This window comes from Thalassophryne amazonica, chromosome 1 (assembly GCF_902500255.1).
Source record: "Thalassophryne amazonica chromosome 1, fThaAma1.1, whole genome shotgun sequence".
Lineage (NCBI taxonomy): Eukaryota > Metazoa > Chordata > Actinopteri > Batrachoidiformes > Batrachoididae > Thalassophryne > Thalassophryne amazonica.
The window spans coordinates 41994439-42021438 of record NC_047103.1 but is presented as its reverse complement, the minus strand read 5'-3'; the positions used below and the strand labels follow the sequence as shown (position 1 = coordinate 42021438).

The following is a 27000-nucleotide window of genomic DNA, read 5'->3' as shown; positions in this document are numbered from 1 at the left end:
CGCGGCACTAAAAACCAGGAACTTCCTGGCTGGTCCCAACATTGGAGAAGGAGGAGGAAGTGGCATCACCGCCGGAACCATTATCTTAATAGTCCTATTAATTTATGGATTTTTACAGGCTACTGATAGCGCCATTTTCATCGAGTGGTTCGGGTCGGAGCTGCACCGTGTTTTCGGTGTCAGAATGGTTAATTTTTGCCAGCAGAATCCTTTTGATTGGCAGGTGGAACACTTTTATATTGATGAGCGTGCACGCATGGTGTCGTGCAGATTCTCCACTCCACACGGAGGCAAAACTGAGTATTTTCAGAATATTTTATTTTATTGTTTTATGGGATAATTTAGTCACGTGCAGACTGAGATGTTATAAGCAGATGAGGAACTGGGAGTCTTTCAACTTGTAGCGCAAAGTGGCTCGTTAACAGCGGGACTCAATCCATCAGCCACAATTATGGATTACAGTCTGCGCTGTAACCTGGCACCAAACTCCCGTGTGACAAATTTGCTTTTCTTCAACCAGAACAAAAGGAATTATATTATTTTCAGATGTCATTTTGTAAAGGTGGATAAGTTTTCAGATGAGCTTACTGAAACGGACAGGTAAGACATTATTTACTCCTTGTGTGAATGGTTTTAATATTTAATAATAACTTGTGCTACTAACGTGTAGTAGAAGGAAACAATATTTATAGCTGATATTTTCAGTCCCTCATGACATTTTTCAGATTTGAAATATAAGTAAATGTTTCTAAGAAAAAAAAATATAAATAAAAATTCCACACTTCCCCATGACATTTTTTCTATCTGTCACAGATAGCAAAACTATTTTTTTTTATGACCACAGAGCTTGCAACCCCCCCCCCCCCCCAAAAAAAAACCCAAAACAGTTTATCATGCCAAAATCACCTGCAGTATTTCTTTTTTTAATTTATTTTATAATCACCATTCTGTGTTCTGAACTCTGCCAATATCATCACTGTTGTCAGACTGAAGGTTTTCCTCCAACATTTAGTCTCTCTCATTGTAATCTAATAAGGCTCAAAGCCATAAGGCTGTGCCTGCCACAGCTTATTCAGACACACGTTCAGACTGGACCGAAAAAAAGCTCCACACTAGAAAAAGAATCGTCCGAAAACAGCTTGACCTCCGCCATGTTTACAGTATGGCCAAGGCTGAAGCTTCAGACAGCTGTTTATCAAATTTTATTGTTCGGGATTTTTTAAAATATCGACATTTCATTATTTTTAGTGATTATTTGTGCACATTTATTGGCATCACCTACACTTTAATATGTTAAACTGAAATGTCAAGAAAGGGTGCAGATCATGTTTAACTGTTGTTTTGATTTACAAATTGTAATAATCTTCACAATTAAGCCTTTAATAAGTGATTTGAAAGCAGTGCCTTGTCAATGATGTTTCTGCTTGCCTATATTGTGCTAAACCATCTCCCTCTCATTCATCTGAGCGCACTGTTACAGAGCATCAATAAATATATGAACACAGCCACTTTCACAAGCAGGTATCTTATATAAGCATCTCCATTGAGCTTTTCAAGCAATGGAAAGGTTCACATAGAAGTGGTTTAGCAATAATAACAGCTTTGCATACTATATGAGAAGAAAAAATGAATAAAATCAATGTGTAGTGCCACACCCTTTCAAATATGTAAATGTACTGTTTTTTTCTGTTTCTTAAATAAAAATATTTTAAATTATATGCATCTGCACTTCATAGGAATTTAAATACAGTCATTTAAATGTGAAATCTGTACTGATGCACCTTGGTTTGACTGGAACTATTTTGCTTTTTAAACCTGTTCAGGACTTTTGGGGTCCATTGGACCCCATGGCAGTTGCTTTCTCCATATTGTGCACACTAATGTCCTGAAAAGGGTTAATATTAAAATGTATGAAATATGTTGTAAAATCTGTAATACTGCTGGTGCACCTTGGTTCAACAGTTGCAACAATTCTGCTTTTATATTTAAAACATACTTCTTTTTTTTAACTGGGTCCACAGTTCAGAATGGTATATATAAACTGGCATCACTTACTTTGTTTACATTAGAATTTGGCAGATTTTTTCAGCATTTCACAATGTAAAATGACAGAAAACAGGTTTTAGAGGTCTCTGAATGAAAGACCTCATTTTAAACATCACCATTACAAAGGTCGCGCTTGCACATTAAATTCATGAAATGTTGAATAATATGTTGTTGTTTATAGTTAACACTGTATTCCAGATGAGTTGTATTTCCCTGTTGGTTGGTGTTTCTAGGATAAAAGCCAATGCAGAAGCGGAATGGTCCAACAAAACAGCGATGTACATAAAAACTTAACTTTTCCAAACACCTAACACCGCCTCGTTTTTCGCATCATTAGGCACATATTTAAACACAGACATTCAATGGTAAATTACTCAAAAACCAAAAAAAAAGAAAAAAAAAACACGCTGCAGTAGCACACAGCACTGATTCTGCAAAAGGATGCTGAATGCAACAGTAAGACGATGGTTTCTGCCCACAAAAGGTGTTAATTACAATCCTTGTGATGACCATTGCTCAGCTGGTAGGTCGGCAGTCCATTAACTCAAGAGTCAGACCAAATCCTGGTTTTGCTGTCTGTGCTGTGAACTGTCCTTCAGCAAGACACAGAATGTGAAATTGCTCCTGTAGCGAAGGGCACCATCTTAGGTGGAAGTTCCTGGTATTTGGATGTGATACCACTTGTAAGTCGTCTTGGATAAGAATGTCTGCCAAACCTGTCGATGTAGTGTACTTTCTTTATTAAATTAATTCTCCTCATTCTTGTCTGCTTATAATCACTTATGCTGTGTTTACATCACTTACAATGGGTTAAAGTCAATTGGCAATTTGTGGGCCAGCTAGAAGATAAACAGTAAAACTTAAAGGTTAGTGGTTGATTTCAAGCACAAGGCAAAGAGCCATTTGTAAGATGGTGTTTCATAGTCAGTAACTCTGGGAACATGGTTTGTGAATCAGCTTTTAATTAATTAACAGTTCAGATTCATAACATTACTCAAACTACAAAGAGTTTCCCACCCTAAATTGTCTTTTACACACCATTCTCCCAAAGTGTTATGTAATAGGAGGTGATTTATTTTTTCCTGATCATAGAACGTACTGCACCTATTGGTGTTCCTTGCAGTGCAACTCAAACATACCAGTCTACAGAAATGTTGAGTCAAGAAGAATGTTTACTGTTGAAATAAAGATTTCTATAAATAAATCAAGTTTAAGCTGTATCAAATGTAAAAAACAAAACAAAAAAAAGTGACTTTTAAGCTGGCCGAAAAGGTTTTAAAAACAACGATTAATGCATGTCATCTGTCCTGCTTCCCCTTAGCTATGATCTTATCTTTGCTGGAGGACCAGAAGAGATACTCAGGAAGTTCCAACAAGCCAATCACAAAGTGGTTTTTGCAGCAGAAGGACTGATATGGCCCGATAAGCGACTAGCTGAAAAGTACCCCTCTGTTCGCAGTGGCAAGCGCTACCTCAACTCTGGTGGTAAGTTCTAGAAATGCAAGCATGATTTAAATATTATGAGAAATGACACTTTTATTTATTTTACTGAGTGTCACATGATTACTTATGAGTCTTGACGTCATTTTCTTCCATTCATACCAAATAACCTAGAGCCATTGTGGTTACAATATCATGACACTTGAAACTTTTGTTAGTTTCTATGTGGGGAGGTACATCATTACGATGTTACCATAACATCAGTCCTACCATTTGATTACTAAATATTTACCAATTGATATAAGCTTCACAAAGTCTCTCTAGACCTATTGATTATTGCCGTATCCTAGACAGTGTTATGTGCCGACGCGGGTTGAGGAGTGGACCTGCGTCTGACTGAACCCAGCGCTAAATAACCAGAAAGCGGTTCCAAAAACAAAACATTTATTTCCCTTTCGTGCAATAATTGTGTACAACATAAAAGTGCATTTGTCTGGCGGAGTGAAGGACGGCGCGCTCTCCAGTGCCCAAAGGGATCGAAGCCCGGCGCTTCTGGACTCAAGTTCACTGCCAAACACCCCCCAGGTGGACATGACAAACTGACTCTGTGAAGGATAGAAGAGGTGAGGTAAGTCAACAGCTACAACTAATATCCTTCAAAGGCACACACTATCAGCAACACATTCAGGTCTGAATTTAAGCTTTATGTAAATGAGCAGCTTCTCACAACAGGTGGAGGATCATCAGTCCGCACGCCACAGCCGTGAGAAGCGAGCTGCACAATTCTCATCAATGTTCAAATATACTGCGTAACAAAATACCAAATTACTATTAACACTTATTCAGACAATCAATCACCTCTGATGTGTGCTGACAGAATGTGTCCCTCACCCGTCCTCCTTCACAGGCACGATGTGTCAAACCCAGGCGTGGTCCTCAGCGTCTCACAAATGAACGTCACAAGGTCGAGTTCCCGGCAATTCTGCTTGAATCACTCATGGCTTAAATGCAGAACGCCATCTCATTATCTGCTTCAGCTAAAAGTCTTTAAGTCTGCACGTGAGCATCATCCACAGGTGCTGCGAGTCATTAGGCCTGCACATGAACATCCTCCACAAGTGCAGCCAATAATGTTGATGAGGGTGAAGGATTCTTCTGCCAGCACCTTCTCCACAGACAAAAACCAGTTTGCATACCACCTGGAGAGCAAAGAAAAGAAAACAACACAAAAACGTCCAGCCAAACCCCCCAACACACAACAGTACCCCCCCATCAACGGGAAGCCTCCCGGCGACCGAACAGACCAGGCCCGAGAACAGCACCTCCCTCCGGGGTCCATAACAGCAAGCAGATGGCGTAACGCTCCCAAGGTCCACAGCAGGACAGGGCACCGCGGCTGGAAGGCTGGCTGGCATCAACAAAACCCCAAAAAAGTCCCATATACAACCCAACATACAAGAAAAACACAAAACCCACCCAAAACCTCCCCAGGGGACTGTCCCATCCAACCCCGGGAAGAAAAGGAAAAACTCCCAAATGCAAAAACCCAACACAGCCCCAACAACACAATACAAACACAAATTCACAAAGAAAAACAACAACCAACCCCCCCCCCCCAGAACGATATGCAGAGCCCAACCCCCCCCCCCCCCCCCCCCCCCCAGAAGACCTTTACCGCCAGTTCTAGGAGAGACAACCAAAACCGGAATCCCACAGAGGTCCCCAGGTTTACATGGAGGAGCAGCACCCCCCAGAGGACCGTACCATCAACCCCAGGAGGCCCCCTCCCCACAACCCAGGAACCCCAGACCCGGCCACACTTGGTGAGTCGGCCCCACAATCAGTTCCCCCCCAGAGGACCGTCCCATCAACCCTGGAGGTGGAACCTGGAAGGAAGCATAAAAACACAAAAATCCAACCCCCGGCGGACTTCATTAAAACACCCCGGGGGCAAATAAAACAACTGGAAAACCCTGTTACCTCCCCCAGCACCCCGAAAGACCCCAGATCACTCCCAGAGCCAGTCGTTAGCTCCATTATGGCGAACGGCACAAAATTACTAAGCCGGGGAAAGAAACAGGAAAAACTAACCCGATCCCAACCCCAAAGCGCAGCGGAAAACCGGAAATACGTCCGGTGCCCCTACCCGACCATACCACCAGCCTATCGGGAGGGGCGGAACTACGGAAATGGCGAACGGCAACAGATCGGCCCACCCCTCCGACTGAGGTATGTTCCCGCTGCACCACACCAGGGTAACACCAATGACGAACGGTCAAAGGCCCACCGAGGCTGGAGTGGAACCGGGCCCTAACCAAACCCAAAAAAATGCCCCTGACAACCCCCCCCTAGGTGCAGAGGTCTTCTGAGAAACACTCAGCGTGACCAACCTGCACCACCCCACAACCCACAAGACGAACGGTGTTAGGGCAAGTGAGGTTGGGGTTAGGGAAGCAGGGAAATAAAAAACAACAAAACGACCCAATCCCAAACAGAAAATACCTAAGTTCAAATGATAAAAACCAACGATTGGCTGAGTCCAGCCGAGCTCCGAACCGCCAGTTGTTCACTCCACCAGAACCGCCTCTAAACACCCAAACAATTTATAACCTCTTACAAAAAAACAAAAACAGCCCAAATAACTGATTGTTTTTTTTTTTGTTTTTTTTTGTGTCCATTATTGTGCCTGTCCAAGAACACCTGGAGATATCCTTAAGGATCCTAACAATGGAGAGTCATTACTCCACAACGCAGTGACCCAAGCTAAGGCGTCACCTCGGAGCAAATTTGTCACATATGAGACACGGCTACCATCAGAAGAGAAGGAAGCCGAATCTCTGGGTGATGGAGTTATCTGCACCGGTATCGATAGTGCCGCAGCCGGAGGAACAGAAAGCAGAACGGCGTGTGCTGCAAGCTCCGTAATGCAGGCATCTATTTGTTTAATTAGGTTTGCGAGATACTGTAATTGCTCCCATATTTTCTCCAAGTATTCTTGAACTCTTTCGGCAAATGGAACCGCTTCTGCCGCTGGGTCCATTTTAGAATGGCCGGAAACTACTGTTATGTGCCGACGCGGGTTGAGGAGCGGACCTGCATCTGACTGAACCCAGCGCTAAATAACCAGAAAGCGGTTCCAAAAACAAAACATTTATTTCCCTTTCGTGCAATAATTGTGTACAACATAAAAGTGCATTTGTCTGGCGGAGTGAAGGATGGCGCGCTCTCCAGCGCCCAAAGGGATCGAAGCCCGGCGCTTCTGGACTCAAGTTCACCGCCAAACACCCCCCAGGTGGACACGACAAACTGACTCTGTGAAGGATAGAAGAGGTGAGGTAAGTCAACAGCTACAACTAATATCCTTCAAAGGCACACACTATCAGCAACACATTCAGGTCTGAATTTAAGCTTTATGTAAATGAGCAGCTTCTCACAACAGGTGGAGGATCATCAGTCCGCACGCCACAGCCGTGAGAAGCGAGCTGCACAATTCTCATCAATGTTCAAATATACTGCGTAACAAAATACCAAATTACTATTAACACTTATTCAGACAATCAATCACCTCTGATGTGTGCTGACAGCATGTGTCCCTCACCCGTCCTCCTTCACAGGCACGATGTGTCAAACCCAGGCGCGGTCCTCAGCGTCTCACAAACGAACGTCACAAGGTCGAGTTCCCGGCAATTCTGCTTGAATCACTCATGGCTTAAATGCAGAACGCCATCTCTTAGGTCTGCACATGAACATCCTCCACAAGTGCAGCCAATAATGTTGATGAGGGTGAAGGATTCTTCTGCCAGCACCTTCTCCACAGACAAAAACCAGTTTGCATACCACCTGGAGAGCAAAGAAAAGAAAACAACACAAAAAGATCCAGCCAAACCCCCAACACACAACAGACAGGGGATTTTAAGAACTATATTTTTGAGGACCATTGACCAGTCTGCTTCAAAAGATAATCATCTGGTGACATCAGCACAAGTGATATTCCTACTAAGTTTGATGAAATCCTGTTAACCCATTTGCATGTTATTTTGTACACAGATACACGAGTGATTACAATACTACAATACAGGTACATGGTGAAAAACCCAACAAGAACATCAAACAGCAGCAGCATGACCAGTAAAAAAAACGCATGTTGTAGTATTAAAGTAGAACCTGATCATATTTTTTGCCATAATTGACATAAAGAAACACAATGCAAATGCCAAAAATGATTAAAAACAAACAAAAATGGTCATTTCTCATTATTTTTTTACCATAAACAACAAATTTACTGTTGTAAAGTCTTATTTCATGGTCTTATAAATGCATGTCTGCTGTTAAAGTGTCACATAAGCATCTGAAAACTTAAAAACCACAGATCATCTTTATGGCTGTCACTGTTGCAACATGTCAATTTTTCATTCTGAAGCATTAGTCTGGATAATGCAGTGGTGATGTTCACCTTCTTCCCCTGCAATGCAAACAACACTGTACTGAACGTGGGGATGACTGTACATCAAAAACGATTATTCTCTTTTTTTTTTTTTTAACCATGCAGATAAAAGCAACGCTGTGGTGAAAACTGGCCTTTAGTGACCTCTGCCCTGCACAAGTTCTGGTGATATCCACTTGTTGGCCGTCTAAATACACCATAATGAGATAAAGTAGCTCTGGGTAGAACAGGGGAGACGTCCATGAGGAATGACAACACTGATGTGTATATAATCTGTTAACCTGAATCGTGATCTTCATTTAAGACGAACCATATTGCAATATATAATATAATTTATTTTCCCTCAGGATAAGACAAACATCACTGGAACAATGGCTGCCATTTATAATCATTATATTTTGGGCCATTGTAGCATACAAGCAGTTCATTTTTTATCCTGTAGGTTCTTCTTGCTTTAAAAATTCCACCATCTATGCAAAATTAACACATACGTCTCTAAATATTTAGCAGGGACTGAGCTGAAATGGTTCTAAGAGTTCATTTATAAATATAAAAACACAGGGCTTTTTATTATCTCTTGCTGCAAAAGTTTGTTTTCCTTTTAATCAGCTCTTGGTGATGTTTCCTGTTCAGCTGAACAGGATGCGACAGAAGCCCCATTCATGTGACCACTAACAGCACACCATGTTCATTTTCAACACTTTCACTCTGAATGTCACTTTTTAGGTTTTAACTGATGGACCTTGTCATTATAGAGTTTCACATCTACAGTAGGTTTGAAAACCTATTCAAATCTGGATTAAGTAACCAAAAGCTTCTGAAATTGGAAAGCAGTGCAGCTGCAGATATTTTTAACCAATGGACAGTCACAGTACTGTATGTTCTCATGAATAAATCAAATGGCATGGTTGCCATACTGCCATTTCTTCAAAACATTGGAATTACTGCTCTCGCAGTGGTCATCAGCCTGGCATGACCTCCCATTCAGGAGCAGAGTTGTCTCAGTCTGATCAGACACTGTAGGGTTTGTTGTCATTAAGATTACATGCAGAATTGTCTTATATCCCCAGAGTGCCACGGTTTGTTTAAAATTGAAGGTTTGATCTGTCTTTTTGTGGTCACCACACAAGTGACCACTGAAGGAACTTTATAGAATCTGGAAGCACACGACTGTGCCACAGAGCACACAGTATTTCAAGAATCAATATGGTTGGTTGGTTTCTGTTTTCATCCATGACTTTCTGTTTTGTTTTTGAGTTTGTTTGTTTGTTTATTTATTTATTTGTTTGTTTTTTTGGCCTTTTTAAAGCATTTGAGAACATTTTAGCTGAGCAGCCTATCATTTTCTGCACTTCTTTATATGTTTTCCTCTCTTCATTCTACTTTGTAATCAGAGTATGATGTTCTTCTGAACAGTATCTGGATTGACTGATTTTACTCAGATTTTTAGAGAGAAATGCACGACAACCAGCATGTACAACATTTGCTGCCTTCATCCTTAAATAAGGGCCACCTGTAAGGGTGTAATAAGAGTCACAGAAAGAAAAATGCAGACACTGTTATTTTATTTATTGAACAGTCTGTAGTCCTTTTTTCTTCACTTTCAGGTAAAGTAATAACAAATTTGATACATTTTTCTTCATGTTTTGATTTGGAATAGAATATGCAGTGTTCCCAATGCATTTTGTGTGTTTGGAAATACAAGCTATTCTAAGGATTTTGAGCTTTACTCACTTTTTTAAGCATACTGCAGTTATTTTGAACACAACTGTATTCCCACTTGCACTCAGTTTCAACACACTGCAAAATACCACATGCAGCAAAGAAAAGAGCTTTTGCTGCCAAAACAGTATTTCATAAAGAACATGACCAAAATGGCATGTACCCGCACCATTTTTCTGAGATCTGTGCATTTCACAAATTACTGCACAGTTAAAGCCATCATTGTAAGGATTATCTCCTTGCAATATGATGTGCGTAAAATATCGTGATTTCCTTTAAAAGGTTTTCTCAGCTCTGCCACTTAGAATTATGTCATGTCTACCAGTCAACTTGTTTACCTCATCTGAGGCCTTTTTTAAATGATGGGATTTGAAGCAGCACACACCAACAACACAGCCAAACCCTGCAATCTTCTGCTGTGGTCAAAGTCTTTGAGAAAGAGGGAAAATACTTTAACTGTGGAAATGAAGTTGGCGATAGCTAAGAAAATGAACAGTTACAGGGGTGTGATATGCAGCAACAGAAGCATGGCCAGTACTGAGCTTTCTTAGTGAGCCTGTCTATCTGTAAATTGTGGGAAGAGAAAGAACCTGCTCCATATTTGTGTGTATAGGGTTCGTGCCAAAAATCACACTTCATATAAAACGTTACGTTTCCCTTGAATGAATTCTTTTTTTAGCAAGACATAATTGATGCCAACAGTCAAGCTGGTGGTATATGACCTTATAAACTCGTCTAAAGCTATACTTTAGTACTTGAGAAGTGTTTCACACTGTATTATGCTACTTGCAGGAATAATCGGCTACGCCCCATACATAAACAGAACTGTTTCACTCTGGAACCTCCATGACAATGATGACGATCAGCTCTTCTACACCAAAATATACCTGGACCCATTACAAAGAGTAAGTATCCTGTACCACAAATAATAGGATGCTCTTTTTATTTTATTATCTTACACCTATAGTCAACTGTTCTGGGCTGGTTATTTTTCAGCATACACACATAGAAAAGCTAAGGACAGAAACATAATGCAGCTCCGCGACCTCATCTGAAGGATATTAACTTGCTGTTGTAGAAAAGGCAATAACATAAAACCAAATCTCACCGTCATCTGAAACAGAGGGGAACATTCATTTTCTTGGATATTGCCTGCAATAAATCTTGTCTAGCAATAACTAAGCAAAGCTCAAAGAGACCACAATGTGCTCATAACATACCTGCTTCATTATGTGAGCTACAGCTGTGAAAAACTTTTATACTACTGGTGAAAACTTTGAGGGAAGGTAATGAGGTTGAAGGCTGTTTTCTTTCCATCTTTTATGTGACTTGCTAGATTTTAAGAGGTATTTAAGGCCAAATTATACTTTAAAACAGTCACAGACAGGCACAGCGTCAATTGTTGTCAACATTATGTCTGTGTCCCAGCTTCTGTAGATACCCAGAGAGACGGCACCCTGCTCAGAATGGACAGCTATTTTGGCATTGTGGGATAGCACAGATTGAGCTTGCCAGATTACTTTTGCCACACTGCTCAGCTTGTCACTCTCTTTGGAACATCAACACACAGAATGTGTCTCTTCTCAGATAGATCCCTTTCAGTGTAGCTTTTTGTTCTGACTTTAACACAAAGTTAACACCCAAGTCTTTCATCGCCAACTGTAAATGGTAATCAAAACATTCCAATTGTATCTTTCTGAACTTGTCTGCATCAAACTCCATTGTGTCGATGTTTACAGTGTGCTTGAGTGATAACAGGTGAGGTTTCTCATAATCTTTAAGTTTCTTAAATATTTATCATGGCCACTCTTCAGTTATCTTTATAATTTTATTACTGGTAAATTTTAGAATTGATTTAGATGAGATATACTCATTATCTCACAGGAATATATCACAATTATTTGGGAACTACTTTCTTTGCAGGAATTCATCAAGCACATCAGCTGCGGGCGCGTACTAACACAGAATATCCAGAAACTAGATAGTTGTCAGCCAAAACAAGAGTGTCCACTTTTAGCTTGTCATAAGCTAAGCTAGTGGCGAGTGTGAGAGTATGGAGAGATGGCTCAACAGAGCCACACCAGGGGGAAACACACACACACACACACACACACACACACACACACACACACACACACACACACACACACACACACACACACACACACACACACACACACACACACACACACACACCTGTCTGCTGCATGGCTTCCCTGGAGCTCCTTCTTGGCTTCAGCAAATGTCAGTCAGATCGTGTGCTTCCACTTAAATGTTTTTAAAACACAACTTCAGTTAATCATTAGTGATTGATCTCTGCTGTCTTCCACAGCATGTCTTTTTCCTGATTCTCTCCCCTCAGCCCCAACCAGTCCCAGCAGAAGACTGCCCCTCCCTGAGCCTGGTTCTGCTGGAGATTTCTTCCTGTTAAAAGGGAGTTTTTCCTTCCCACTGTCACCAAGTGCTTGCTCATAGGGGGTCGTTTTGACCGTTGGGGTTTTTCTGTAATTATTGTATGGCTTTTGCTTTACAATATAAAGCGCCTTGGGGCAACTGTTTGTTGTGATTTGGCGCTATATAAATAAATTGATTTGATTTGATCTCTGTCTACTATTCGGACATTTTCCCTGCAACTGTATTTAGAGACTACCGTGTTTGCTGGAGTATAAGTCACACAGCATTATAAGCTGCACCTGTCAAAAATGCCTCTTAAAGAGAAAGAGAAAAACAGATTTAAACAGGGGAGGTGATGGTCTAGTAGTTAAGGCCCAATCTCAATTCTCTTTTGTACCCCTTGTCCCCTTGACCCTACCCCTATGCCTACCCATTTAAAACAAGGGGTAAGGTGAAGGGGTATGCCTCTAGCCCTATGAATTGAGACACACCTCCACCTTACGGGAAAAAAAAACTGCCCGTCTCAAACTGCCATCTTCACTGTTTGTTAACATGGCAACCGAAGCGCAAATTGTTGCAGTTGCCTGTTTGCTCTTTTTATTTTCTCACCTTTCTGCGTAAATGCAAAGAAATAGAAGAAGTTGCAGATTTCTTTGATGCATCACAATCATGTCGGAGAATTGTGTGGTATTAATCATTAATTTAATTAATTAGTAATTTATTATAATAATAATTAATAAAATTAAAATTAATAAAAATTAATAATTAATAATTAATAGTATTTGTAATTAATCATTAATTAATGTTAATACTAAGAATTAATATTGTTAATTGATTAATCATTAATTGATTGATAATTAATTAATTAGTAATTAAAATAAATAAACACTTGAAATATATCAGTCTCTGTGGAGTGAATGTATACATTATACAAGTTTCACTTTTTGAATGGAATTACTGAAATCATGATATTCTAATTATATGACCAGCACCTGTATGTATGTATGTATGTATGTTATGGGCTGCATCTAGTTCTGTTCACCTTATATTTCTTTTTCAAATTCTCCCATTTTTTGCATCCAGCACTATTTCCTTGACAAATAGTAGTCTATTAGGACATCAGGTTATGTGTTACACATATACACGTGTGTGTGTGTGTGTGTGTGTGTGTGTGTGTGTGTGTGTGTGTGTGTGTGTGTGTGTGTGTGTGTATACATTTTCCAACTTAGTCCCATTGGTGAAACTTGTCATTTTCTGCCTGAAAGCTTATTAGGAAAGGAGTTTGCTCAGGGCTCCCTGTTTGTTTACACAATACACATGCGTTACAGACCTTGAAATCCAACAGCAGGGATCGCTATTATCCAAAGATTTATGAACATACGAATTAATGTGTTTATCCTTTATCATGATTTTCTCCATTGTGAGATATAAAAGTGTCTTATCGTAGCGTTCGTGTGTATATGCATTATAACGCCTCAGCACACAAAGTTACGATATTCTTCAGAACGACAATATATGCAACATGCATCCAGCAGCATACACGTTGCTGTCATAAGCAACTGCCTGTAAAGTTTTTTGGCAAGTTATAACTTTCTAAACAGCGTAGTTTGTAATGAAAGCCGCGTACATTTGTGCGGCTCTTTCGGCGCCATGTTTGTTGCTGTGGAGACAGTGGTAAGCTCCTCCTACTCCTCCAAATGGAGTGCGCATCCAGATTCACTCCATTTGGAGGGGTTTGTAGCCCTCTGCCAAACGGAGTGAATCTGGATGCGAGGCGGAGGGCTACACCCCTCTGTCTCTCGTGCCCATGCAAAACGGAGGGGAAGGGGAAGGGTCAAGGGGTGGAATTGAGATTCAGCCTAAGTGTTGGGCTTATTTGCCCTCATCTAACTCGGGTGAATATCTGTCATTTTGGGCGACTAGGCATGGACGTCGGGCCTCTGAAAATGCATACTGCCCTCCAAAAGCTTGTTATTGTATTATTGATATCTGCTCATGGATTGGCAAAAATAATGCAGGAAGCTACTCCAGAATTAACTTCTTACTTGTCATTTTTATAGTAAGCTTCTGCGATGTCTTCATGTTTTATGATGATGTATCAGTTTTCCTGAAACGTTCCAGTGCATGTGGTGATGGTTTTAGGTGTTTTTCTTTTGTTTTGCAATGAAACTGCAGGAACAAGTAAAAATAGCAAAAAATAGTTGCAACCATTACTGTTATTTTCTTATGATGCAATAAGTTTTTGCAGTGACACAATTTACTTAAAACTATTTTCTTTATCAGTATTGGAATTTTTTTTGCTCCCTAATATTGGCATCAGTATTGGTTGGGCTCTGCCAGTGTACAGGCAACTCAACTGGCACAACCAGCCACAGAACAAAGGAAGAAAATTTTGCTGTCATGTGTCTGTGTTGTTTCTGTGTTCCAGCTTAACTGCTGTGGAAAGGTCACAAAATAACATTTTGTTTGTCTGATTAACAGTTTTGTTTAAAGGGACACCATCATATTCTATGACCACTGCGTTCTATGTCTTGTCACTTTTCTCTCATTTTGACCAACACGTTCTCAGGCTGCAGCCAGGAAAAACACGTAGCCAAGTTCCTTTAATGGCAGTGATGACTGGTGGATTTTACATGCCACTCATTCCGTTCTGAACCATCTGCAAACATTTTGTGTTTCGTTGGTCTTATGACCATTTAATCGGCCGGTGCTGATTAAGGAAAATGGCATGAATCAGCCCAATTAATCGGTCGACCATTCATATTAGTCATACCTTTTTTCTGGAAATGGACCTCACAGCATTTCCCCAAGGGCTGAATATAACAACGTGCAGAAACGTAGTAGCATATGTACACAAAACAGCCTGCGCTCTTACTTAAATTCCAAAAATAAGCAAGAAGGACAAATACATGTGTGTTGCACATATCAGATGTTATCTGATGCAGTTTGAACAAAACAAATCAGCAGATGGACACGGATTGCTGGTCCACATGTAATATTAAGAGGTGAACACTGGATTTATCTATGAAGCCCTGAGCTCGTGTTGTGTACCTAGGAGTTTTAAATTCTAAAACTAAGCAAGATGGAGAAATATACATGTGATGAACAGCATATTGAATATTATTTGATGCACATGAACACAGAATACTGCCCCTCAGCATCGGAAACACTACAATAAAAACAAGTCCATTTTATTTTTATTTTTTTTAAATGAGCTCTTTTGGGATTTTTGTGCTTTTAATATTGGAGTTTATTTTGTTTAGTGAGTTGATTCCTGGGAAAGCCATATGTAAATAGTTATAATAGTAGTAATAGTAGTAATAATAATAATAATAATTATTATTATTATTATTATGGGCCTCGTCACACTAGAGCACAAATGCCATACCAATCACACAAATTGGAAAAACAAAAAAAATTTGAGCTGCATTCATACTGGACAGACATTCATACAGCCATGTATGAATGCCGTACAAATACCCGGAATGTGGTATGAAGCCAGCTCGTAAAACTGTTGGTGACATTTGGTGCAGATATCCTACTGGCCAACAAGGAAGGATGGAGAACAGTCATTTATAGCTACACAGTCATGCCAGATTTTAATAATAATAATAATAAAATAAATAAATAAAATATAAATAAACAACTTTGCAAGCATCACCACCACCAACCACTGCAAAGCAACCAAATGCGATGGTCTTTGCACTCTCGAATCCAAAACATGCCACTGCATAAAAGTAGCACCACATTTTATTAGTTTTCAAATAAAATAAATAAAATGAAACAGCCACACCAGCCAGTTTTGTCGGTACTGAAGTTTTCCCTTTACGTGTGTTAACGCCGATTGTATGCTCCACTACATAGGGAGCCGATCTGTGTGTGTGTGTGCATGTTGAGAATGCAGATGGCCCCCTTTTCACCCTCAGCAGTCTCCTCTTCCTCAGTGGGGGCGCAGATTCAACCTGTCATGTTTTATTTTTTTGTCTTTTAAACTTGTTTTATGTACAGTCAAACTCGACACATGATGCTCAGCGTCACAGTGACAGCCCGGTCAGCCAGCTCTGACACGCACTGACTCGCTGCACAGCTCACCTGACCGAGCTGTTACAGATACATGGGCTAATGTATGTGAAGTATGATCATCATCTTAGCTGTAATATCACCTGCAGCAGCACGGTGCCCTGCCCCATGGCAAGTCAAAGGCTCTCCGTGGTGCACCACTTGTGCCCATAATGTGCATGATATTACAGATCCATTGTCAGTTCAACTCTTGTGTCAGAGGATTTATCTGTATTATCATGTTATCACGGCTGTTAGTCCCCATCCAGATGGCCGCAGTGTGTGTCAGTGCGTTATGGAGATGTGCAACACGGTGTATTCGGTGCGATTGCGCGGTGTGTTCACATCTAGTGCACATGATGATTGCGTACCACAGACTTTGCACATTACAGTATTTCATTTGTACACCCCAAACAGGATACAGGGGGTGGGGGGTCCGGCTCACAGGAGGCACAATCAGGACGTTCCGATGCCATCAGACTGCTCCGAATGCTGGTGGGTTGCCATTTTGTATGCCATTTGAATACCAATCGAATGCCAATATGAATGCAGCACGAATGAGATACGATTGCCCTTTGACCACCGTTTGAATGCAGCATGACAGTGGTGTGCATGCTCTCTACATTCGTACTGGATGGTGCATTTTGTTAAGTACCACACGAATGCTATACGAGGAATTTGAATCCTGCTCAAATTTCACAAATGTCATTTGAATGTCAATTCGCACGGCATTTGTGCAGTTCGTGCTCTAGTGTGACGGAGAGACATTTGACGTGCTTGAACAATTCATACAGCCCCTCGAATGCAGTTCGAATTGTGTACGAATTGCCATACAAATGTCATACCACATTGGTACGAATGCAGCTCGACCTGTGTTCAGATATTTTCCGACACGAATGTTTAGTGCATGTGCTGTGGCCGTTCAAATGTCCCGAATGCTGCTCGAGGCATTTGAATGTCGTTCGAATGTCAATTTGTTTGGGATTCGTACTAGTGTGACTGGGAAATAAGGAATGTATGATTTTTCAGTATATGTCACACTGGAGTATAAGTCACAGGACAGGTGTTCTGTCGAGTTGAGCTTCCCTGTGGAGTTGAGCTGCCTATCGCGTTTCACTTTCATTCACTAAATATATGACTCTTGGCAAAGTTCGCTCATTTTGTCACAATAATTCTCATTTATTTGCACTTCAATGCCCTTTGGACTTTACTGGACAGATAATTTATTACATTAATATAAGTTCAGTTGATATTGGCGCATAGGGAAAACTATATAATAAAAATATTAGTTTTAACCTACAATAAAAAAGCACTGTTGTGATTCCAGCATTTTAAGGCCTTTTTAAAAACTTGTACACAATATTTATTCATTATTGTGATATTATTGTTAACTGCAATTACTATGACCAGGATAGTCATGACAGAAAAAAAAAATCAATATCCCATGCCTAACATAAAGATTGGTAAATTACAGTGTACACTTTTCAAAACTGCATTTTGTTTCAACAATTAATATATTTTGTAGCTCAACTTGACGTTTGAGGTGTTAAAGCGCATGCGCAGTTGCGCGGTAGAACTCATCTCGATGGGTAGTTCGACGGGACACTGGACAAACTATTAAAAAAGAAAACGTGAGTCATACGCTAGGCAATATGGTAATTTTATTAATATGGGCAGCAATCATCTAAACTCCCAAAAGGACCTGCAGTTTATTTATGGGATGCACTACTGAAATACTTTTAGACCTGGTCAAAGCAAACTGGATTTACACAGACACATGTGGGTATCACTGCTGCAATTAGCTCACAAAATGTACTGAAGTATGATTTGGACATTGTAATAATGAAAACATATTTCAGATGGTGAATGAGTTCTCTTTTCTTGCCTTTCAGGAAAACCTCAATATGACGCTGGACCACAAATGTCAGATTTTCCAGAACCTGAATGGTGCAGTTGGTAAGAAGCTACATACATTTAACTGCATGACTCAATGTCTTACTTATGATGACATTGCAACTACAAAATAATGACATACTATACCTACCCTTCATCTCTACCTTAAAAAAAACAAACGCATATCATTACTTTAGACAGTCCAGTTTTTGACCATATGGTAAAATGGTATTCTTGTCCTGGCTTATAAAGTGCTGTGTTCTTGTTTTGGCAGATGAAGTGCTTCTCAAGTTTGGGACAAACCAAGTCCGAGTGAGAAACACAATGTATGACTCTCTGCCAGTGGTCATCCATGGCAACAGAAACACAAAAGTAAGTAAGAAACTATGGCCTCAGCCATACCTGAAATTTGTATTTACAATAGACACCAGTGTAGAGTAGATAATTTGTGTGTACAGCTTCACTGGATTTGAGTTGATTTATTGAACTTGTCTTTCACATCTGAGAATGCAGTTATTTTGATTTACATCTTGTAGATTTTTATCCAACAATCACTCATCACCAAAGAGGTCATTAAATATATAAATCCCACACATCCAGAAAATATACGTACCATTCTTTGTGGGACTTGTCAGTAATCCTGAAAAACCAGCTCATTATTCAAGAGAGAAGAGAGGACTAGCCAAAAAAACAGGTCGTAAATTTTCTTGCATATTTCTTCAATTTTCTTTACATAATCCTGAAAAACCAGCTCATTATTCAAGAGAGAAGAGAGGACTAGCCAAAAAAACAGGTCGTAAATTTTCTTGCATATTTCTTCAATTTTCTTTACACCATCTCTTGCTATACTTTCGAGGATCTTGGCAGGAGACTATTCATTATGATGGCATTTCTTTTCATCATCCTTTTTGCCCCTCTCCCCCTATCTATTCATATCTTTGCACAATACCAGCACCTGTCTTTGCTCTTCCTTGGTCAAGAACCAAACCCACCAAACTATTGAGTCATTTTGCCCAGATGTTTCTGTATCTGGAGCAGAAGATCTAAAGCGTAGATCACAGAATCTGTGTCACAGTGGTTTACGTACAGCGTCCACAGAATCATATTGGTCCATCTGACATTTGACACATTTTAATTTGTTTATGCCATTTCAGTTACAGAAAGGAAATCAGGCGTCTCAATATAAAAAAAATTCTAAGATTATCTTCCTTAAACTCAAATCAAATTTCTACAACTTGATATAAATCTATTAAAAATATAGAAGCCAAGATGATGGGCTGCATAGGTAATGGTCCACTTTGGTATAATACCTGTAAATAATCAGTTTAATTGCCAATGTGTTAAAAAAAAGTCAGGGGTTATCAAGCAGCCCAATACTTTTGGAGGGCACTGTATATCATTGGAGATGTCTCAGTGATCCTGTTATATTACATAATTAGTATTTTCTAGAAGTCAGACAGATTTGTAATGAGTGTTGTGACGGGAATTTTATGTTCAGAAGGACTTGAAATATTTTGTGCACACTAAATACAGAAGTGATTATTATTATCAGTAGTAGTAGTAGTAGTAGTAGTAGTATATTGCAATATACTTTAACTTTTTAAAGAAAACTAAGCAGAGGGTCACCCTTTTGAGTCTGGTCTGCTTGAGGTTTCTTCCTCAGAGGGAGTTTTGCCTTACCACTGCTGCTCTGGGGGTTAGTAAGGTTAGACCTTACTTGTGTGAAGCGCCTTGAGGCAACTCTGATGTGATTTGGCACTATATAAGTGAAAAAAATAAAATAAAAAAACTAAGGAAAACTTGCCAAGTGATTCAATCTCCTTATTCAACATTCCTATAATAAAATAGTTAAGGAAATGTCTTTACTCACTTACCAGGGGGTACTGCATGTCCTTTTAAATTTCTGAAAGTACCTTTTCTTAACAATACAAAATGATGAATTTGAGTCATTACTGCTGTCAAGAAGGGTGTTTATCTATTTCTTTCATAGTTTGCAGGATTATGCAAAAACTACTGAATCAATTTTTGTGAAACTTGGTGGCAGGGTGGGGTATGAGCCAAAGAGGAAACCATTACATTTCCAAGTGGATTCAATTAAGGGGGTAGGAGCAGGAATGTTTTTCCAGTTTCTTTAATATTGCAAGATGGGACATTTTTTTTTAACATTTTTGTAAATTTCTCAAGAGATAATAATGCACAGACCTTTTTGAAAAAAAAAATAGGCATATGTAGAATGCAGATATTCAAGAACAGGTGTCATTTTGCACAGACTTGGATAACAATCCACATTTTGTGGCTCATCTGTGCATTTGCTGTTACGAAATTCGTGAAATTGTTGAAAAATGCCCATCTCGCAATGGTAAGGGCCCTTCACACATAGAGCTGCCTCTAACACCTCGTACACCCGTCACTACAACCATTTGCACACACAAGTGGCAGAAAGACAGAGAGTGCCCTGTGAGAGCCCATTCGATCCCTCTTGTGGCAGGTGTCAGCCAAATTCCAGGTGACACACACGAACATCTAATACTACTCGTGGAGCACTTAGGAAATGTGTGGCCATTCGCACTGTTAGCAAGAAAATAGTGAGCAGGCGATCATGTTCGAGCTGGATGTGAAATTTGTCTAAGTACCTCCGCAACTGTGGAGTTGCCAAGTATATGTGGCGTGCCAGAGTGTCGGCTCCCCCACAACACTTGTGCTTCGCGCACTCCCCCCACAACACGTGTGCGTGTGTTTCACGCGCTCCCCCCCCACAACACGTGTGCATGTGTTTCACGCGGCCCCCCCACTCCCCCCTCCCAACACGTGGCATGCATGTGGTTCGTATCTCCCCCCGCAGGCGAGGTGCCTCTCATCTGATCACAGAGTGACACCTTGGTCTATGTGCTGAACAGAAGACACACATGTGGAGATGCAGCAGGTGAACTAAATGTCACATCTGTCTGACAGGACATGTGTGTCCTGTGGGCGGTGCACTGCATGGCAAGCCAACAGTGCGACAAATACGCCACTTTCAGTCATGTATCAGCAGAAATAAGCCATAACAAATGCCGTTTGTTCAGTTATCATGGTGCTTCTTTCTCTTAAAAAAAAAAAAAAAGTTTATGTCCTTGTTGATTTTAGCCATTTTATGCTCCTGTTGTAAGAGTGATTGTAGGGCAGTGGCAAAGTTTCTGTTTTGTAATCAGAGCTTTCGTAAATTACAGGTTCGAATCCCGTGAGAGGCATTTGTTGTTTATTTAACCAGGGTTATTTATATTAACCCAGTGATATTCACTAATTATACACCTGTTTTTATTTTTGTTTTTCTCCACATCAGTGACGCGATGTGGTGCAACATGTCCTAGCTGCTTGCACTGTGCATGTGCATGCGCACTGTGGTTCGTGGTTCCCCATTTCGTGTTTAGTTCGTGTTTGGATCACAGATTTTCTTTTGGTTTCTGCGTCTTTCGTTTTGTGTGTCAAGGGGCCCTAAAGAAAGTTGGGGGGTGGGCGGGGGGGGGGGGGGGGGGGGTCACTGATATTTAAAAAGATCTATAAAGCTCAATTTTTGAGCAGATCCAAATAGAGGGATGGTTCCAGGATTTTTTTTTCCAACTTAAGAAAAATGTGTAACAGAATGGGTACCTGTTCAGCCCAGTCTCATGTTTTTGTCGTCCTCCTATTACAAAATGAGTCAAATTTTCATGACGGGGTTTTTTTTTTTTGTTTGTTTAACTCACTATTACTAACCCTACTCCTACCCCCAACCATAACCTAATCCTACTCCTCCTTCCCCCCACCCTAACCATAACCACCCCGACCCCCGAACCCCCCCCGCTTCACTTTTAATTTTGTGCAGCCATCACGGAATGAATTAGAATGAATTTGTGCTGCCGTGACGAAAATGAGGCGCTTTTCATCACAATATCATGAACCAATAGATTAATGTATATTTCGTGCTGCTGAATCACGACTTGCCATGAGACCAGGTTGACCTATTAGAGCACTTTAAGTGTTGGTGGAGGTATGTGCTCTACGAATGCCGTTCTAGTTACTCATGTTATTTGTTTCCTTGTCCTGAATCATTTTGCTCAGATATACTTGAACTACTTGGCCAATTATGTCCCCAATGCCTGGAGCTATGAACGGGGCTGTGGCCATTGCGATGAGAATCTCTTGGATTTCTCCCAGTTAAAAGTAAGTGCTTTTTTTCCCAATTCAGTTGTTTCTTTTCTATTTCTTATTCTCTCTTTTTTGTTGCCTTGGAAATTGTCTTTAGCCTCCTCCCTCTGAACATCGGAAAAGATGAAACATGGCTGAGTCTTCCAAAATAAACCATCCATCAGGGCTGTCTAGACAGCACAATAGGAGTGCAGCTTGCGTTGTTTGAACAGATGAGATAAGGCAGATTGTGTTGCAGATACTCTCACAATAATAGTTAGAGATCCTCTGCCCGTTGGTCCTTTTGGACCATTTTTAAACACATTCTAAGTGCCAGGGAGGGGAAAAAAAAAAAAAAAACCCAACCAAAAAACTTGGACAAGAGGAATCAGTGTGCTACTGTGGTTCAGGATATGGCTTCTGAGGTTTTCTAAAAGGTTCATTTAAAAGGGTGTCACGGGTATCCAGTCTGCTTTTTGTGGGATTCTCAGTATGGATTTATCCACAATAGTAAATTAGAGTGGTTACACTGAAAATTTGTCAGAGTTCAGCCAAGGCTGGCAACGTATGGACAGCTGGAATGGCAGTGGGAAATGTCTCTGGCTGTGTGGCTATATGTCAGTCAAGATTGTTACCCAACTTTGCTTCAGTCTTTGAGGGCACAGTATAAAGGAAAAAAAAAAAACTAGATTTGCAAGCAAATATTAAGGGTCCAAGCACCGCTTGCACCACTGTAGATCCAGGTCTGCCCCAAACTGGAACCACAGGTTAGCAAGCAGCAACACAAAGCGTACCTTTCATTTTTCCCAAAATGTATGCATTTGTATTCCAGGGTGGTCACGGACTTCCCACCAAATGGAGGCAGTAATGCACCAGTGAGATGATTGGCCTACCACCAGAACAGAAGAAGAATCCCTGTTTGCTGCAACCACATTCAGATAATCACAGTTCAGTCTGAAACTGTGACAGTAGAACACTACATTTCCAACCTAACAGTTCTTCAAAATGTGATCTTTACAAATATGGATAAATGTCCTATTCATTGTGAACAGCTCAACAACATTTAGGACACCTTGTAGTACATTTTACCAAATTGAGTCCAAGAAATGTTAACAGTTTCCTGAATGAATGTGGCAAATTTGACACATTCATTAACGTGAGGGGATTTCGATTTATTTAAGCTGTTCTAAAGTGAATTAACTATATGCAAATGTTTTTTTGTTTGTTTTTGTTTTGTTTTGTTTTTTTTGTAAAATGATTTATCATCGTCTTTGGTCTAATAGTAAACTGGGACCTTGTAAGACTCTTAGCTAAGATCTTCATGAAATTTAGACCATGTGAGTGCTCTAAAATTCACAGAAGTATGCTTTGCAGCGCCATCTGATGGCATAGGTTCACCAGATTTGGCACTGTGACTAACTGTCATACAAGGGTGATTCTTTAACTACAGGCACTATTGGCCTTGTAAATGTAATTTCCACCACACCATTGCCTTACAATATAAAGCGCCTTGGGGCAACTGTTTGTTGTGATTTGGTGCTATATACATGTGCACTGATGTCACTGTTTATCTCCATAGAAACTACCCAAACAATCTTTCATACAAACTGTTTAGGGACATTACAGTGTTGTGGTGGAAATTACGGCAATAGTGTGGGACAACTACATTTTGTTTAAAAAAAATCACAACAGTTGTATGACATTGAATACCCCAATTATGTTTTGATTATTTTACTGATATTTTATTGAGATGTTTTAAAACATTAGAAAAAATGTTTCTTTACCATTCATTTTTATCATTGAAGATCAAAAGTCTGGGTGTGGGACAAGCACAAAACGACAATATTTGCATATAATGATGCTGAAAAAAGGTGAAAAAGTCATCATAGACTACTAGAACAAATTTCTTAACACACTTTCATTGTAAAGATAACTATAACAGTGTGAAATTTCCCCTTTTTTCTGTTTTTCATACAATATGATCAAAGGACATAATAAGTGCCCGTAGTCTAATAATCACCCACAACAGCCACCAAATTTCATGCCATTCGGTTATCCCAGTATGAGAAAACCCATCATAAATTAAATAGCTGTGCAAACAGTCAAAGTCAAAGCCACAAAACTTGTAAACTGAGGAAAATATTTGAAAATTTCGGGTCCAGCTTTTTTCAGTCATGAAGCAGAGAATATTTTGACAGCAATCTGGCCTTTCTGTGTCAAAAATCCAGAGATGCATTCGCGTCACACCATTTTGGAATTTTGCAAAAAAAAAAAGTATCAAGGCATAAATGTGCGTGGCTTATACCAGTGACAAAAATTTCACAAATTATTAGAAGTCGTTTTTGTCAAAACATATTATTTATAGCGCTACCTACGGGTTGTTACCTGGCATTTTCTGTATATGGCTAGATTGTTCTGTGCTCTACCAAAATCCCAAATTTTATGTCATTTGGTAATCCCATTAATGAAAAAAACATACTTAAATAACATCACATATGGTCCAACTCAAAGATATATGGTAAAAGGGCTGCCTACACCCTTTCAGCCACATGTGTTACTGTAAAATCTTTTCTTTTTTGATATGGAGTTTTGTGTGCTGAATCATTCATTAATTAATTCATTCATTCAGAAATGGCGTGTTTCAGCAACTGTCACTTTAAATGGAAAGGAACAGGCATCTTTAGAGAAGGAGAGTGGAAACAGAAAGAGCAAAGGGGCTGAACAGTTCATCTTTCTTCCCCAGACAGTGTGGGCGTTTGTCACCCATTGCCATTTCAAATATGGACTTCTGTGACATAAGTAATGCAAGTCTATAACAAGGCATTTCATGGCTGAACTGAGAAACTCCAAAAAAGGATTCTGACAAGATGAAACGAAAAGGCACAGCAAATACAACCAAAAAGCACATCACATGACATCAATCATACATTTGCCTATTTCTCTATGCAATGGTACAAATGATGAATATGATGTGCCATGCAAACCACCAATCAAATCACATGCATCTATTTTTGTGCCATGTCTGATAAATCATCAGAAATTAACATGAACTCAAAGTCTTTCATGTGTGAGCTCATGCATGAACAATACAAAAATTAAAGCTTTAATGGAGGAGAGTGCATCATCATGAATAATGATTTAAGAGGCACAATCATAATGAATTGTTTGATGGCACGTAATGGGGTCTTTATCATTTATGCAGGATGGTTACTGTCCATGACTTGTCATGTAATTAATGCATGAAGTAATGCACAGGTCATGCACGCAAACCTGACTTTTTTTTGAACATTCATGACAAATGTGTCCTCCTTTTCTTATGGGGAGAGATCAGTTTTACAACACAAGATCAGTTAAAGGTTTAAGTCTGTGTAGTTTCTTCCATTCATTTGAGACTTTTGTGGCTTCAGGGGTTTCACACAGATGTGTTCTGCCCTCCGCATTCACATAACCTTCTATGGAAATAACACTACGTTCTGGCAGGGTCCTTCATACGTCTCCCACCTCAATTTAGCTCATAGCAAAGAAATTTCATGTAGGCACAGATGAAGAATTGTGATTTGTTTAAGTTGAAACCCAAACTATATTTAACTGTTAAAAACAAGATTTTAAATGATTTTGCATAATGGGACGACTTTAAGCTGTCAATCGAAAATAATACATCTTTAAGAAAAAAGTTATAATTCTAATGAAAATTATCAGTTGTAGTTTTATTGTTTGTTTGTTCAGTATTTACCTGGAGGTAAATAACCACAAATCCAGCTTTATTAAAGGTCTATCTGTGAAGGCGAATAAGAGACGAGGCTTCAGACACAGTGAGGACATTTCATCACACTATACCACTTTTTGTGTGTTTGAAATGGAGACGTCAGGCCATTCAGGAACACTGGTCATACTGTTCGGACCTTGGCAGAGGTGAACTCAGGTCACTGGCAGTCCTGTCTGGTTCTGTGTGTGCTTTGGTTTTGGGTGTAACCTTAGCTTTTGCTCAAAGATGGTATTACAGCAAAGGCCATTTTCAAGGCAGTTAGACTCATCATCTTGTCTATTCTGTTCTTTTTGTTTTTCAGGATGAAAGTTTCTGGGTTGGCAGTGTTGATTTCAACAAAAGCTTTTTATAATTTTGCCCGTTTTGATGCTGGTCTTCATTACTGTCTGTCTGTAACACTTTTGGCGTACACTGGCCAGGCGTGTGCGTTTCACTTTTCTATTTTTTCTGGAAACAGTCATTGTGGAACTCACAAATTAGATGGTTCTGCCTGGCCCCTTTTCATCCCTGGCCCAGACCTCTGCTGTGAACTGGTCAAAGTCATCATGAGAGCAGAGTGAGCTACGTGGGCTGCAGCAGACTATCATGGGAAAATGTTTTCTGTCTCTTTATTTCTCCTTTTCCTAAACCGTCTGCTGAAAAGATATACATGGCATTCCTGAAAAGTGGTATTTTACATTTACAGTCAGATCCATTAGTGTTTGCACTGGCATATGTTTTGTAATTTTGTGTCTGTACACCACCACAATAAATCAAAATAAAACAATCAAGACATTTCGGTAGTGTAAACCTTTAGGAGTTTAACAAAATAGCACATGAACCATTTATGCATTACAGTAATTTTTATTCAGTCCCTTTTCTCTGACACCATACGCAACTGGACAAGCAAAATAGGAGGATTATTCTTAATACAAACAAACAAACAATACTGCCAGTTTTCTTTAGACTGGTAGTGCAGACTACAAACAAATTTGAAGAAGAGCTTTTGTGCCTACGCACAATGGTACAATCTACACCCCAATGTCTGCGGATATAAGAAGACTTTTTCACAAATGTAAAATGTATCGGTTAACTGTCTTCTGCTGAAGAG

The 27000-nt window shown here is 39.9% G+C and overlaps 1 protein-coding gene across 2 annotated transcripts in view; it reads left to right on the top strand.

The window, feature by feature from the left end:
- Positions 1-27000, top strand: part of plod2 (procollagen-lysine, 2-oxoglutarate 5-dioxygenase 2) — a 117159-nt gene that overhangs the window by 50270 nt on the left and 39889 nt on the right. For both annotated transcript variants that reach the window (XM_034168659.1, XM_034168650.1), the window contains exons 4-8: positions 3368-3531; positions 10445-10557; positions 17998-18061; positions 18273-18370; positions 22079-22180. In XM_034168659.1, the coding sequence (XP_034024550.1) occupies positions 3368-3531; positions 10445-10557; positions 17998-18061; positions 18273-18370; positions 22079-22180 (541 nt within the window). The remainder of the gene's footprint in view (positions 1-3367; positions 3532-10444; positions 10558-17997; positions 18062-18272; positions 18371-22078; positions 22181-27000) is intronic.